A 16,585-nucleotide genomic window follows, 5' to 3' on the forward strand; every position below is an offset into this window, starting at 1 on the left:
CCAAGGCTTGTCGCAGTTCTGCAGTCAGGGCAGTGTGGTGGAGCTCTCACCACTGCCGCAGCTCCGAGGTGAGGGGGCCTTGTGCGTGTACTGTGCAGCGTGAGAGAAGGCTTGTATGGCGCTTCCACTCAGTATAATAGTACGTCCTCTCTAGCACTCTTTAACATGTAAACTCAGTATGTGATGTGTGAGAAGTTTATCCAGTTTTGTTCTCGTATCTATAGTCAACTGCCCCTCTCTGTATCAGTTCCGGCCTGTCATTTCCAAAATACAGGTAAGAGCAGAACTAGGCTCTATCTGATCAATGACAATTTGAGGATCAACGGGATTATTGGCGCAATTCTGGCATCCCCCGATTTTGATTCGAGGGCTAACAGGTCAATATAGAACAACTAAGTAACTGGACAAACATTTCTCACCCTAGGCTTAAAACCCTGCTATATACATCGAGGTTTGTGCTTGAGTGGACGGGGATGTCAAATCAAGTGCTTTTGTACAGGCTGACACAGTGTGTTCTTGATACAATTCGTTTTTATAAATGCATGTATATGTGAATATGAGTATCTGCTGGGTGACGCCGTGTTCACTCTTCTGTCCACTTAGACACAGACAGGCCAGTAACACTTTGTGTACGAAATTACTACATCATTTGGCTCTTGTATTGTTCAATCCTAGTGGTACTTCTGGATGAAAGGTGTCTCTGCATGGATGCCTAGTTTTGAGAAAACATGGATTGTGGACGATCTCCTTACTTGACATTCTGAGTTGGTGTCTGCTGGCGGTGTGTCAATGCATGTACTGCTCAAAAAAAGCATCCTTTCACCAGCACTTCTTTAAACCCCCAAATATGGTTGAGTTCGTCGTGTGCATTATAACAACGCTGTCTGAAATAGCATAAGTAATGACGGACCTTACTGAATCCACCTGTTTATTTTATTCTTCCGTGGTCCTGGCACCAGCTCCTGTCACAGTATTAATAGATAAGAGGTGTATACCATCTCTTCTCTTGTGTGTAAGCTGACACCCTAGCCATCTGTAGCCGATACTTTGAGCTAGCTAAGTCTTCTTTTTCAAAGCAAGGGGTACCCAATACACCCCAACCTGTCGGTATTCTGGCAAATGTCCAATTTCTGACTCCTTGTATGTTGTCTAACAAGTGTCTGGGATAATATCGGGCTCAATAACGCCCCCCTGCTCCCAGGACCACTCATGAGAAAGTTCACATCCTAGTGTTTCTATCCTTGTGATTGACTGGAACAGGATGACACACCACACTCGCATCTATGCTACAGTAGTAGCTATTATTATGCTTCCACTTGAAACACGGCCTTCTATAGGGGTAATGAGGTCATGTGCTGTGTGCTTGATGCCCGTTACCTCCCCATATGTTGTCATTTTAGAAATCACAAACACAGCCTTTAAGTCATTATAAACACATATTGACATTTCAGGACTCTACAGTGCGCGGGGAACTCTAAAAATCATATATAACATGCTGTTTGATGAGAGTTACAGCACTGTGGTAGTTTTTATGTGATGTGCAAGACCAGCTAAGACCCCTGTCATTCGTCGGGCATTGAAGTGTGTGTTTTATGCATATTGCATTGATCAGTCACGATTTGCATTAGGCCTTCTAGACCGGTGACACTTCCTCCTCATAGAATGTTGTTTGTACATCCAAAAGGGCATACACTGTAGAACGCAGGCAATCCACCTCATAGGAGGTCATTCACAAAGTCCCACTGCAAATTAAGGCAAAAATCATAACCCGCACATTTCACACACTAAGAAACGTAGACCTACAGACGAGACTGTAGTAAAGATAATTGGCAGGTCATGAGTTAATACTGGGTACCGAATCATTTTATAATGTGTCATGCTAATCGCATATGGTAACTCCCTAACCGGATTAGTGAGTGCTACAAGATAGGCAGCGTTCCCAAGGAAGAATACAGAACTAACCAAGTGCCTGCATGTGTTGCGGGTGTGCAGCGTTCCTGTGGCAAGGAGTGTTCAATACTATTAAAACTCACCTTTGCCCGGGAATGCTCGGGGCTTGCAAAGAGAAGGCGAGGCATTGGACGTGGGGCCATATGTATGAAGGCCAAATGGGTTCGCAAACGCCGAAATTCTGCCGTTTGCGAACCCATTTTCGCAAAATGGTATGTAATAAACAATTTGGGTGCAAAATAAGGAATAGCAAAAGCATTTTTTAAAAAAACCAAAGGTGCCATGTGACGCTCATACATGCCCTTGGGGCATGTATGTGCGCCATATGCGCACACATGTCATTTTCAGGGGTGCAGCAGGGTGTTCTTGAGACACCCCTGCACTCTTAAAATTATTCTCAATTTGTGATTCGCAAATTGCGAATCGCAAATTGAGAATAATTTCACATTCATTCCTAAAGGCCTCCTGGCCCATAGAAATGAATAGGAAATTATTCATTAATTGCGATTAGCAATTTGCTAATCGCAATTAAGGAATTTTAAGGAATCGCTAAACAATAGCCAATTCCTACATACATACCATTTTGCGATTTCTAAATGGCGATTCCTTAAAAATCGCTATTTAGGAATCGCAAAACGGAATGTTGATACATATGGCCCTGAGTGTCCTGAAGCAGCAATTCGCTGGTGACGTATTCCTGGAGCAGCAGATCAGGAGCTTTGGGAAGAGCTACCAGTGTAGTTTTTAAAAAACTGCATACCGCAAAACGACGGTTCTTACTTTTAACAGAGAATGTAGTGCACAGTCCACCAGCACATCGTGCTTCAATCTTAATTGGACAGGCGGCAAGAGACGTGTCGAGCTGACCTTCAGTTCAACATATATGTCTGCTAAATGGTTCAACTTGGTATATTATGCCTTCTTTGGAATGCCGACTTGAGAGATTATTTCCGCAAGGAACAGCTAGAACGTGAAAGCTGAAAATGACTGAACATTTTTTTCCCCCACTGGAGGATGCGCCGGGACACTTATTTTGAAAAACATATAGTTACTAATGCTTTATTATATGGCTATGTGTGTGTTATTATTGCCTGGTTGTCAATTGGCCACACTTCATAACTATTCTGCCATGTTCTTTACAGTACTAGAATCAGCAGGATCTGATGCAATTTGAGTTGGTCTGTGTAAATCATCTCAATAGAAGGATGAGGATTGAGTGCCTGACTTGTAGTAGATGGAAATGTCAACTATTATTCATGAGACACTTTCTTTCCCTGCAGTAATTATATTTCTAGTGCATAGTTGGTTGTAAATAGTTGTGGTTCTGGTGTGCTTATTCGTAGTCTTAAAATCTATGTGCTGGGGAGGCGAGCTGTGTGGACTGCCCCATACAGACTGTTGCACAGTTAGTGTCCAGGCTATATTAAGATTCTGCATGACTGAAATACATCCCATTCGTGGTCTGTGCTTTTAGAAACTAGACCAATGGGCTATCTCTTCCTCATATTGGCTCCTAAGCACACTGTATCGTTTTGTTGCTAAAAGCTTTGAATTCAGTAAGTTTCTGGCAAAACACTGCAAAAGTTGGCTTTGCATTTACTGTTTGGCTTGTAATTACCTTCTTCTGATGTATTCAAACTTTTTGACAAATACTAGGCAAAAAATGATCTTGGCCTTCACCTCGCTGTCATTTTCTAGGTAAGCAAGCGTAATTCTGTGTTTTTCGTGCACTTTGCAATTGTGAGCAGAACAGTAGTAGGTCCCGCAGTTGAAGATCTTTTACCTTCCAAAAGTGTCTCAAACCTGTCTTAATCTCGCAAGCTGTTTTTATGGCACCCTCTTTTTATTTTTTGGTCACAACTTTGCTGGCTGACAATGAAAAAATGTGGGAAAACTATAGTGTAATAGTAGCTATATTGTACAGGCTTTTATAATGTAAAGCATGTGGGTACATTGCCTTCAGATCTGTTTACATGTAATGTCAGTCCACTTAAAAAATAATAATATTTTAAAACTACTTTAAAATTGAGTTACCTCAAGAAAACAATCTTTGTGCACTTCGTTGTATAACATGCTGCCCATTTGTTTAATACATGGGATATATATCTGCTACTTTAACATACAGAAACCTCTTGCCCTCTGAAAGCAGAAACTTTGTTCCAGCAAGAAACCCAAACTATATTATGTATCTGTTTATTTTTAAATTATAATTTTCAAAATAGCGGCACTCGTCCAAAGTTTAAACCTCTCACATGCATTCAAGCGAAAGATTGGAGTTTTGAATTCTTAAGAGTAAACCAAATTTTACACCTTTGCTTTTTCGTACAGGGATTTTGCTGCTTTTGATTTATCCATTCTTGTTTGTAAAACAAATCCTTGCATCTAGACCTCAAAGTGGATGCCAAACTAATCTAATGTTGCTTTTTACGCTTGAAGCAGCTGCGTAATGGGGAGCTCATCCCAGATACCTGTGATGAAACTTTAGAAGGTTGCCAATTATTGTCCTCAAACTAGTCTAAGTGCAATGGATATGTGCTGGTTTTGACAGGGATTTGAGGAAAACCCTTATCAATAGTTATATTGATAGTCGAAGGATGTCTGTTAATGTTGTAAACCAACACAACCATCTGATCCTTATTTTATTTCAAATCTTTCCTTGATAACTTTACCAAATCAACCAGGTAAATCAGTAAAACTAACTTGCATCTGATGTGGTGACCACTATGGTGATGTAGAGATACTTCCAACAATATTTTTAATTAGTTAATGTGCTCCTTATGCATGTGGAACATTTGCTTGTCCTTCCAGTGTTATGTTTTGTGTGGTGCCTGTAATTCAAATTTCAAATAATTGGTAATACTGATTTTGTGTTTGTTGCTGTTGGTAGGTTTATGTGCTGATGTGTTGTCACACTCATTCATGTTCATCTGATTGTCCCGTGTAGTGGTGTTTCGTTGTGGCTGTACCTATTTCTACATCTGTAATATTTTTTGTTGTGGTCAACAAAGGGTTTTTAGCAGTTTCTCTTCGGCACCTGGGTGTAGGCTTTATATTGCATGAATGGTGTTGGTGGAATATATCATCGTCTATCTGGTGTTTCTAAGCTGTTGGCACATACCCTTTACTGTTTTTTTTTGTTGCAGCAATTTCGACTCAACAGTTACTCGAAGCACTCTTTGTTTTGAATTGTTTCATGTTTTTCATGGTGGTGTTCTATGCATTTTCGGTGCTCGCTTACAAAGCACTCCTTGACTTTCCGTTGCTATGCCTTTCAGATGTGAAGTTTTGACCGGATGTTGGATTCCTGCTATTATTGTCAGAAGCATAGGAAGTGGTCCAGTATTTCTATAGGGTAGTTGCCACCGGGAAAATACCCACAATACCTGTGCAGGGGCCAGTCACTCCTCTTCGTATCCCACCAGGATAGTTGGCCAGGCCTGTCCTTAGTGACAGATGCGTACTGACCATTGAGCTGAGAGGGCTTTAGCACCCACTTAAAACTCTTTGCCGTGGGCTGGCAGGGCGGAGTCTACTGGCTTGACCTTCAGTTACATCTAAAGCGATTCCTACAATGACGGTTTAGAGCCCAGACAAGCCACTAGGTGTTTTTATTACTTTCCATTGGCTCTTGGAATTATGCTCTGTGGCTCTGTGTGTGTGCTGCTCTGTGTGTGTGTGCTGCTCTGTGTGTGTGTGGCTCTGTGTGTGTGTGTGTCTCTGTGTGTGGCTCTCTCTATGTGTGGCTCTGTGTGTGTGTGTGGCTCTGTGTGTGTGTGTGTGGCTCTGTGTGTGGGTGGGTGTTTGTGGTTCTGTGTGTGTGGGGCTCTGTGTGTGTGTGGCTGTGTGTGTGTGGCTGTGTGTGTGTGGCTGTTTGTGTGTGTGGCTGTGTGTGTGTGGCTGTGTGTGTTTGTGGCCGTGTGTGTTTGTGGCCGTGTGTGTTTGTGGCCGTGTGTGTTTGTGGCCGTGTGTGTTTGTGGCCGTGTGTGTTTGTGGCCGTGTGTGTTTGTGGCCGTGTGTGTTTGTGGCCGTGTGTGTTTGTGGCTGTGTGTGTTTGTGGCTGTGTGTGTTTGTGGCTGTGTGTGTTTGTGGCTCTGTGTGTTTGTGGCTCTGTGTGTTTGTGGCTCTGTGTGTTTGTGGCTCTGTGTGTGTGTGTTGCTCTCTGTGTGTGCACATGCAATAGGTCTCGCCTTTGCGCGAGATTAAGCTATTGGCATTGTAAATGACAATGCCATTTATTTATCTGTTTTCAAAACCAACACAAATAAAAATGTTGTCATTAACAATGCCAATAGCTCTAACTTTTACAAAGGAGAGACCGTTGCATTGTAAATGCTTGTTTATTTTTATTTACAGGAGACTTCGCAAGCACAGCGCAAGCAAAACCTAAAAAGCCAGACTGCGGAAACCCACCCCTGGTTGCACTGCGTAGGACAAAAGCACCAGCCGCTCTACTACAGGAACACTAAACAGCAGGGGAAAACAAAAAGGGTACGTAAGTGAACAAAAAATTTGGGAAGTTCACCACAGGAGAAACACAACCCCTTAAGAAAGCATCAGCGTTTATCCTGCAATTAAATATCCGTAATTATTTTCTTTTTGTTTCAGTATTTTGATACTCTCGTAGGACTACTGTTTTTTTTAGTTTAAACACATCTTAATGTTTGGTTCCATTTAAGTTTAGATACCCAAGTCTATATTGCCACGATTTTGACCCTTGCATAAAGGTAAAATGTTTGAACCATGAAGAAACTGCATCGACAAAGTTCCGCATACCAATTTAAGGTCCCAAGAATCAGTAAATGGTGAAGGATACAAAGGGAAGGATAAAAAAGAATTTGTTCGATGTAATTCCAGTTAAGGCATCACACAGCAAGGAAGAAAACACAATGAAGATTTTCACATCATTTTAATAGAGCAAAAGTTAATAAAGATTATAAAATCACGTTACATTTTAATGGTGTTCTCCCAAAGAGTTTAACATTTTTGCTAAGAAACGCACAGATAGCAGCTTATATTTTTTTTTACACAAAGTTGCTGTTAACTTTTGTTTTCTGCAGTTAATATGACATACAGGCCCCCAAACATATTTTCCAGCACCTGTAAAGGTGCCCTAGGCAAAGCAGAATGTAAACCTGGTCTATTGGGCGGGTTTAGTGCTGCAGCCTCCAAACCTTTATTAAAGCTAAAACCAGTTTTCACACGTTGAACACATTCCTCGCATTTGATGCAAAACAAAGAACGGACTCATATCGGGGAAAGCATTACTGTAACATCAACCCACCTTCAATCCTGATTAATATAGAGCCTTCTGATACCATAACAAGACATTATATAGCATCTACCAATGGCTTAGCTGAAGTTCCCAGGCAGACAAAGGGACAAAATACTGGGGAACCCGCTCCTAATTGTATAAAATATAACACTCAAAGTGCAGGAGTGGTGATGGAGGAAAGATGTAACAGATTCAAGAGACTCCAAGTTGCCACATTCTACTTATAGACTAGATGAGGAAGATACAAATGTTACAACATGAATGGCCTGGTTTTGGTTCACGCATATCATAGTGCAAGGAAGCCGGTAGCTCAGCAGCAGTGATTTCAAATGAGATAAAAAAAAATGGGCTGTCGGGGGAGTTGTCAGCCAAGATAGCTGTGTGGGGTTGATCCACGATGGCTCTGCTACCACCAACCGAAATAGGAATTGATTTCAATAGTAGACTGAACTCGCTACAACAAGATGTGGGGTCTAGGGTGGTAGACATGGAGGCCAGGACGTCAGAGCTCGAACAACGTGCAGATCAGATGACAGTAATCGCTCAACATCTCCAAACACAGCTGCAAACGATCCTGTTGAAAAACGAACACCTAGAAAACCGATCTAGACGGGATAACATTCAAATCTGGAACTTGGAGGAGGGAGCAGAGGGCCCTGGCCCTTGGCACAACGACCATGAAGCTTAAAAAAGAGAGAGTCCACAGGGACGAGAAACCCATCCCTGGCGAAAAAAGACGCCAGAGAGATGTCTAAGTCAAACTGCATTCATTCAAGATTAAAGAGGCGATCCTCCAGGCCGCCAGGAAACTAGAAACTGACGTTCTAGGGGTTTCCATGCGTGCTATATCAGGACATAGCACCAGCGACCCTGGGGCAATGCCAAAAGTTCAGGCCAGTCATGGACAAATTTCGACCAGAGAACACCAAATACCGCTGGACATATGCCTTCCGTTTGGGCTTTGAATGCCGAAATAAAGCATACCACATCACCGAGTTGAAAGAGGCCCTCACCCTTTTGGGGCTTCCGATACCAGAGGGTGGCAGCGACTCGGACGAGGCTGGCGGCCCAGGGACGTCCTCTGCTGTCCCGGCGACACCCCATCACAGAGAAAATGCTGACTATGCGGAGTGTCGCTATCTCCTACGGCCCCGTTTGTTTCAGGACAAGTAGCAGAAATACAAATAAGACTGTATACTACAAAATGACATAAGGCGACATCGCCTGCTCTGTATTGGGGTCCCGTTAGGACTGGACGAGCCACATTTGTACCCACCCGGGCTTTGTCTGTAGACACTCTCCACGATCCCTACGCCAAGGGCAAACTCCACTAAACGTAATGCTGTCATTGAAATTCTACCTTCCAAACAGTTGCTGCATTGGAGCCATGGTAGAAATAGTGGTCCGAATAGCCTCCAATGCTCTACGCATTCTACACTATACTACACAAGTAGACTGAACTGGGGACCAGTTGTCCCAACTGTAATTGTTTTGGGGTTTAAGCTTTTTTCTTTTGCAGGTACTGGGGGGGGGGGGCACTTGAAGGTCTGGGGGAACATCAGCGATTGCCTAGAGCTCGAATCGTATACTATGGAGGCCTTGCTGGAACGGGTAGGGAGACCGGGGCTGGGGGAGGGGTGGAGTGGGGAGGAGGAGGGCAGGCGAAGGGATGAAAGTCTTCAAAGGCAAGAAAGGGAGCAATTGTTGCTATCATGGTGAGAAGGGAGAAATTGTTGCTATCATTGTGATCAATACTCTCACATGGAATGTTATAGCTATGAATGCCCCAACCAAATGTCATAAGATATAGAAATACTTGCTAGATCAGCATTATGATATTGTAGCACTACAGGAGACCCACCTCAAGAGATCGGAAGATAATAGGCTAAAACACAAGACATATCCCCTGATATACAAATCCTCTCCCTCTACATATGTGGCTCTCCTCTTTAAAAATTCAAACAGAGGGCTATAAAACAGACAAGGAGGGGAGGGTTGTGCTGGTGAACGGTCGTATTAGGGGGGAACTGTGCACGGATGCAACAGCCTACGCACCAAACACTAATCAGGTAACGTTCATAACAACTATGTTGGCACTCCTGGTTGGATTTGCGGAGGGGGACATAATTCTGATGGGGGACTTTAACCTCACATTGCACTCTGGAATTGACAGTACAAACTCACCATTGATCATCCACGGGTAGCTTTCCGAAAAACCTAAAAACAGGTGATACGAGAACTGGGACTCATTATGCCTGGAGGGAGAGTCACCCAGAGGATAGGGATTACACCTTATTCTCCCACATTCATCGTACCTACTCCAAACTAGATTATGTGTTCCTAAGCCAGGGCCTTAGCAGGGACATTAGAGAAACAACAATATATCCCATTCTAATCTCTGATCATGTCCCGGTGACAGCCTACCTGGAGTGGAACAACCCTACATCCTAATCGTTAGTTCTTTCCCAGTGCGTTGGTCCGTGACAGAACTCTTCCGGATGACATGCGGAAAACTATTAGAGAATCTTTCCACCTGAATAATCCCCAAGACACCACGCAAGCTAACAACTGGGACACATTCAAGGCAGTACTAAGGGGACAATACATGGCACTGATGTCAGCCCTTAGTAAACAGAGGACCATAGAACCCCTGATGTCAGCAGGGAGACTGCAAACGCTAGAGCAGGCCCACAAAACCACTCTCACACTAACCCTCCAACGAATAGTCACGGCCATACAGTGGAAACTAAATGCGTTCTATACCAATAGGGCAGAATTGACATTGCTACGCCGTAGGCAAACGTCCTACATACAAGGTAGGGGCACACCTAACGCGACAATTGAGAATTAGAAGAGGTAAATACTATGTTAGGGACATTCAGGACCCCTCAGGCAACCTAGATGTGATGGACCAATGGAAGGCACGGGTCCTTGGGGAGTACTATAAATCACTGTATAAAGCTGACCAAACCAACACATAAAGGCAACTAGACTACCTACGTTCAGTGGAACTGCCACAGCTCACTGTAGTCAAAAATGAGCAATTGGGAGAACCTATAAGCGAGGAAGAAGTACGACAGGCAATAGGGACCCTGAAACTCCACAACTCCCCTCGCCTGGACGGACTGATGGCACAATTTTATAAAACTTTTAGTTCTGAGCTAATTCCCCACCCAGCCAGTCTTTTTAATCAAATAGCAGACACACGTGTGACTCATACAATGAGCGAGGCCATTATCTCGATTATCCCAAAACAAGGAAAAGACCCGCAGCACTGTGACTCCTACCGCCCTATAACATTGCTCAATCTAGACGCAAAGTTATACTATAAATTCTTTGCCTATCTGGAAGGTCTGATGTCAGATTTGATCCACCTGGATCAATCAGGTTTTATTAAAGGCAGACAGACGCACGACAATGTAAGAAGGGTGATCCATTTGATTGAGTAGGCCATCAAAAACATATGCTGACAGTACTGCTCACTTTGGACGCCAAGAAGGCGTTTGATCGAGTGGACTGGCCCTTTCTGTTTCACACTTCAGAGATTTGGTTTCTGTGAAGCCTTTATAGCAATGATACAGGTTAACTTTGCCGCGCTAAGCGCTAGGGTACTGGTCAGTGGGGTGAGTTTGGATCCCTTAACTCTGGGCAGAGGGACGAGACAGGGATGCTCGCTTTCCCACTTTGCGCTCAGTATTGAAACCCTGGCAGCAAAGATAAGGGAGAACCCGACGATCAGTGGTATCGGAAGATCATAAGATCTCACTGTTCGCCGATGACATCTTACTAACGCTCGCTGACAACACAACAAGAGGAATTTAGACAATTTGATGGGGTGGGGGCTTGCGCATTAATCTAACCAAATCCTTTCTCCTTAACCTGACCGACATGGAGATGGGGGCGCTAGTGGCTACGATGCCTTTTTAGTGGGCAAAGAAAGAACTCACATACCTTGGTATGAAGATAGCTCCCAAGATCTCAGGTCTGTTTGCATCTATCTCTCCGCCACTCCTCCACCATTTAAAGATTGTTCTTAAAAGATAGGCTCCCATGTACATGTCATGGCTTGTTAGAATATACACTATTAAGATGGCAGTCCCACCAAAATGTCTTCATCTCTTCCAGAGTCTGTCTGTTGATCTAGAACAGGAATACCTACCTAGCGTTCGCACCCTTCTTACAAAATGTATCTGGCAAAATAAAAGAGAATGTCTACCCTTTAATTTACTTCGGAAGCTGAGGGACGAAGGACGTCTGGCACTCCCAGACTTTGCTCTTTATTATAATACACCCCCACTCCAAGTCATTACTGAGTGGTTCCAGCAAGAGTAGGATAAACACTGACTCCATATGGACAGGGCAATAATGGGAAGAGTCATTTGGGATGTTCTCTGGAAACCGAAACCAGACTGCCCACCTAATACTTATATAAGCACCCCCACAAGAATTACCTTAAAAATCTGGAATGAGGTGCTTGGACTGGCGGCGTGGACTCCCATACAATAAGGCCAGCCCCATTTAATGTATGGAGGGAAGGGGGCTGCCTCACGCTGTCTGACATCTTCTACAAGTGGGATATATTAACAATTGAATATTGTCAACGAAACTTCCACCTTCCGAACACAGAATACTTTCACTATCTAAAGCTGCGTCATTGGGCTCTGCAGCCCGGGATTCGAGAAGCGGCGACTAGGGAGTTCACACCACTAGAACACATTGTGAAGGGGACTGGGACTGGTAAGGGCGCCATTACCTTTCTATATTCCCTCCTGCTACACACGTTACCCTCCCAACGACCACATCACCTTCAGTTCTGGGAGCCCACACTGAGGCATGACATTTTGTATACCCAATGAAAGGCACTCTGGAAAGACAGCCTGGCACAACCACTCTCTAGGGCTTTGTGAAGCTCACTATAAGATACTTTACGATTTGTACCTATATCCCACCAAACTGAAACCTAACACATCAGACTTATGTTGGAGGGGTTGTGGTCTGCTGGGCGATTTTTGTCATATCTGGTGGGACTGCCCGACAACCACCTTTCTGGAATGAAATCTTAGCCCGTATCAAAGATATGTTAGGGTACCCTATCCCAGCCACCCCTGACTTCGCACTCCAGGGCTTACGGGATCATTGTCTGAAATACCAAACAAAAACAGATCAAGCTAGAACATGGCTCTGCCTGGGAGCAGCGAAGACTGCAATTGCTGCAGCTTGGAAAAAGAGGGAAGCACCGGCCCTGACACAATGGCATGCACGTCTATGGCAAGCAGTCATAATGGATTTTTAGAGATGACTTTAAAAACTTTGAATACGCCTGGGGCCCTCTGATCAGTTACCTGTCTAGGGGTCTTCCAATAGTGGCCTGCCCCTCGCGGGTGAGAGCGCTACATCTCTTCCAGTTCTGAACAACGAAGTCTCACCCACTAGAGTACTGATTGCAAGATTCATACTCACCCCAATGTCACCCGAGTTACCGGCTATGTTTTTTTTTAGTTATAGGTTGTTGTTTGCAATGAAAATTGGTGTGAGGGGATACCCTGAATAATGAAATTTTCTGTGTATTGATATAGATACCGGGAAGCTGTAATGGGATTCCTTTATTGATTGTATTGCCATATTCTACATCAGAAAATCAATAAAAATATGTTTGACAAACAAAATAGGTTGTCAATAAACTCCAATATCTCCTCACAGGGGGGAAAAATATGAGCTTAAATAAAAGTTTCAACAAAGCGGAGCCTCGGTGGGCAGTAGGTGATATCACAGACCTGCTGCCTCAATATTAACAGGTTTGTTTTCTGCCGCGGTCAATGAATGATGCAGAAGCCATGCTGACTGACTTGTGTGCGCATCTCTTACTACTTCTCAGCCAGGGATGGACGGGTGGGTACACCCAGGGTCAAGTTGGGGGAAGTACTCGGTTGTGGCTCCCTGCAGTAGACAGGTCAACTTTGCTCACTCCATCCAGCGGCTCCCATTATTATAAACTGTCAGTTTGAGAAGGGGATCACAGAGTACGGAGCAAATGTGTTCCCCGCGGTGGTGTTTGGGTATGCGGGAGGTGGAGTTACAGAATGAGCTGGCAAGCGTTCAATGAAACTTGTGGTTTTACTTCTTCAGGCATGCATTTTGGACAACCATGATAGTGCTGCTGGCACTCTTTCAGCAGTGGCACGCGCTGTCCCATCCTGGGTCCCTTTTTTGTGTATACTCAATAGTCCTAAAGGCTTCTTAAGGCTAGGAGGTTTATTAGAAATAACCTTAGAAGTTTAAATTCATTTAATGCAACCTTCGATTAGGAGCTTTGCAATTAGGGGCTCAGAATGTTTTAAGGGGGTTGTCACTTGTTTAAGGACAGTGTGTAATACAAATTCATTAATAAGCACATTGCATCATTTCAGATTTGTAACCGTGATAAGAGTCCATGAATGAACAAGGGAATGTACAAATAAATAAAAGTAAATGATGTGGCAAGAAATAGGCTATTAAAAACATACAGGCTTTTTTCAACAAATGTGCGCTGGGGTTAGTAGTGAGGGTGAGGTGGATGCAAGGGGTTTGAGAAACAAAATATAGCACCCTTTCTCATATGTAATCAGTATACTTTTTTGCACAAGCATGTAACTTGCTTAAATGTTTAATCACAATCCTATGTCAGTTTAAGATTAAGAACATTTGTGCCGTTAATCAACATCAATTTTAACGAAGCCTGGCATGTTGGCCAGTCCGTAAGCACTATTAGAAAAACAGCACTACTTGGATAAGTCAGTGTAAATACACAGTAAAAAGCTAAAAAAAAGCAAGAGGTCACCCACTTGCAAATAATGTCCTTTCTGCAAATCCACCCACTATTCTATACAGATAGTGGGTGTCAATCATTGAAGACACCTTCATTTTACAAGGTTAGACTACTACCTGCCTAGAGAGCAGTTACAAACATTATAAACCATGTTGCTGCAGTTCCCCTATACTTCTATTTTAAACAATCAATAGTGCCCTTGACTTCAGGACCCTAAATAAGAGCAAGGTTTTTATTAAGGTGACTGCACCTCAATAGGGCCCTGAGCTCTTCAAGGACCAATTTATAACATTTTTTTCTATTTATAGGTAAATATTTCAAGAGCAGTTGGCTTTCAACAAGCAACTCCCTTGAAAATACATTATGAAAATATCTTCTATAGGAGAGAAGGATTCAACAATGCTTCTGAGAACCCACTCCTCCATCTCTCTAATTTTGGCCACATATGTTTTACCTGCAGTTTCTACCTGAACAGAAGATACGGGCACGCTCGGCTGATGAGAAACCTCGGTAAGGAAGAGAAAAATACGAAAGCTACCAAAAAATAAATACAAAGGCGGCAATAGTATAAAAACAAAACCACCACTATAACAAAACAGATGCAAAACACAATTTCAAATAGGCCACTTCCTGCATGCAAGCAATGGAAAATCTTCATTCAGGAGGACATGAACCCGACATGTTGGGCAAGTACTTTGTGCGTTCAACCACGTTTTGATGCACTGCAACAGAAGAGAAAAGGAAATGCTCTTTGAAATAAGATTGTGATAAAAAAATAATTCAGACATTAAATTGAAGTAGCTTAATCTTCACAATAATAAGTTCATTGTTTAATTATTCTCATCAAAATATGCTCATTTTTGTTTCATTTTTTAAAATATGTTAGAAATTGTATCAATGTTTTATGGCTACTTGTAGGTAAAGGGAGGTTACTCATGTTCAGGAAGGAGTATGTTACTTACCTTGTAAGCATCTATTCATAGCATGCAGTTCAGCAGATTCACATGCTATGCACATTCCAGGCATCTAGTGGTGGGCTCGTACTCTACAACTTGTTTTTTTCGAAGAAGTCTTTGTTGGTCGCGTGATGTCGAGACGACTCCTCTTCAACTGAATGTGCATGCTTAATGACTCCAGAGTTAGATTGGTCATTTTTGTCTACCATTATGGCGAGTGAGGTTGGAGCAAGGAAGATATATAAAGGATTACGCATTATATGTGTAAGGCTTAAATATATGTACATATCTAAATACACAATGTTTATACATAAAATCTGACACCAGTGAATGCCTGCTAGGGATACAGGAAGGGTGTATGTGAATTTGAAGCACTGCACGCTATGAATAGAGGCTAACAAGGTAAGTAACATACTCCATTCATGGCATTCGTTGGCTGCAGATACACTTGCAACGCATAGACTGTAAAGCAATTTTCTTCTCGTCGTGGCTTTAGGCATCAGATGGTGCAGATATTTGGAATAAAGTCCTTAGCACTGTTTGACCAACAAGAACTTGCTGTCTTGCTTGGACATCCACACTATAGTGTTTAATACATGTATATGATTAGTCCATGTAGCTGCCTTGCAAATGTCAGCTAAAGGAATGTTCCCTAGAAAGGCCATAGAACCACTTTTCTTTGTAGAATGTGCTGTGGAACTGATGTTAATGTACGTTTGGCTTTCATGTAACATATCTGCATGCATTCTACTATCCATCGCACAATTCCTTGTTTTGAAACACTCTCTCCCTTTCTGGTGTTGCAGAAGGGTAACGAACGGTTATGTTTTCCTAAAAGGTTTAGTCCTATCAAGGTAATACATTAACGTTTGTTTAACATTAAGCATGTGAAGTGCTCTTTCTGCAACAGTCTCTGGTTTTGGAAAAAACACAGGGAAGTCAAGTGTCTGATGCAAGTGAAAATTGGAGATGACTCTTGGAGGAAACTTTGGGTTCGCCCGTAGTCTTAGCTCTTGTTGAAAAACTTGAAAGTAAGGGAGCAGATCCTCACTTCCTGTCGGGGCAGCACTCTAGTTCTGGAGCTCCCCACAGGATATAAACTGAACCATATGGGCACGCGCATGCGCAGCGGGCGCGCCAAAGGCAAGCCTGTCTGCGCCCTGTGGAAGTTGACTAAAAACTCCCTCTTTCGCCTGGTGTCCCATCATGCACCCTATTCACCCTAACACCGACCAGGCAAGCCGATTTTCCTACTTCAAGCACAGATCTTGTTATACCCCCTCTTGCCTATTTTTCTCTTCGTTGTACTGGCACATGCAAAGAAAATAATGGCCAGCCATCGTGTATCTTACGGGTTTCCGTCCCGTTCGATATTTTCCCTTAGACCAGAACGGAGTCAGTTAAGATGGTTGGCTCGCCAAAACCCCCCCATCTCCAACTCTGTCACAGAACGAGCAGCTCTCGCTCGTCAATGATCTCTCAGCTTGCGGGGGCAGCCACGGGTTGGGTCAACAATCAAGGGAAAACCTGATCAAGCACACGAGACAGCCATGAATGAGAATAGTTAACCACAGCCCATTCTCCTTCCTCCCAGCTGCACAC

The 16,585-nt window shown here is 43.2% G+C and overlaps 1 protein-coding gene across 3 annotated transcripts in view; it reads right to left on the reverse strand.

The window, feature by feature from the left end:
• Positions 1-6,837: 6,837 nt before the first annotated feature.
• LOC144772494 (E3 ubiquitin-protein ligase TTC3-like) overlaps positions 6,838-16,585 on the reverse strand; it is a 1,119,388-nt gene continuing 1,109,640 nt past the window's right edge. For all 3 annotated transcript variants that reach the window (XM_078656860.1, XM_078656861.1, XM_078656859.1), the window contains one exon: positions 6,838-14,749. In XM_078656860.1, coding sequence (XP_078512986.1) covers positions 14,642-14,749 — 108 coding nt within the window. In that variant the 3' untranslated portion in view covers positions 6,838-14,641. The remainder of the gene's footprint in view (positions 14,750-16,585) is intronic.

Source organism: Lissotriton helveticus, chromosome 8 (genome assembly GCF_964261635.1).
Source record: "Lissotriton helveticus chromosome 8, aLisHel1.1, whole genome shotgun sequence".
NCBI classification, from domain to species: Eukaryota; Metazoa; Chordata; class Amphibia; order Caudata; family Salamandridae; genus Lissotriton; species Lissotriton helveticus.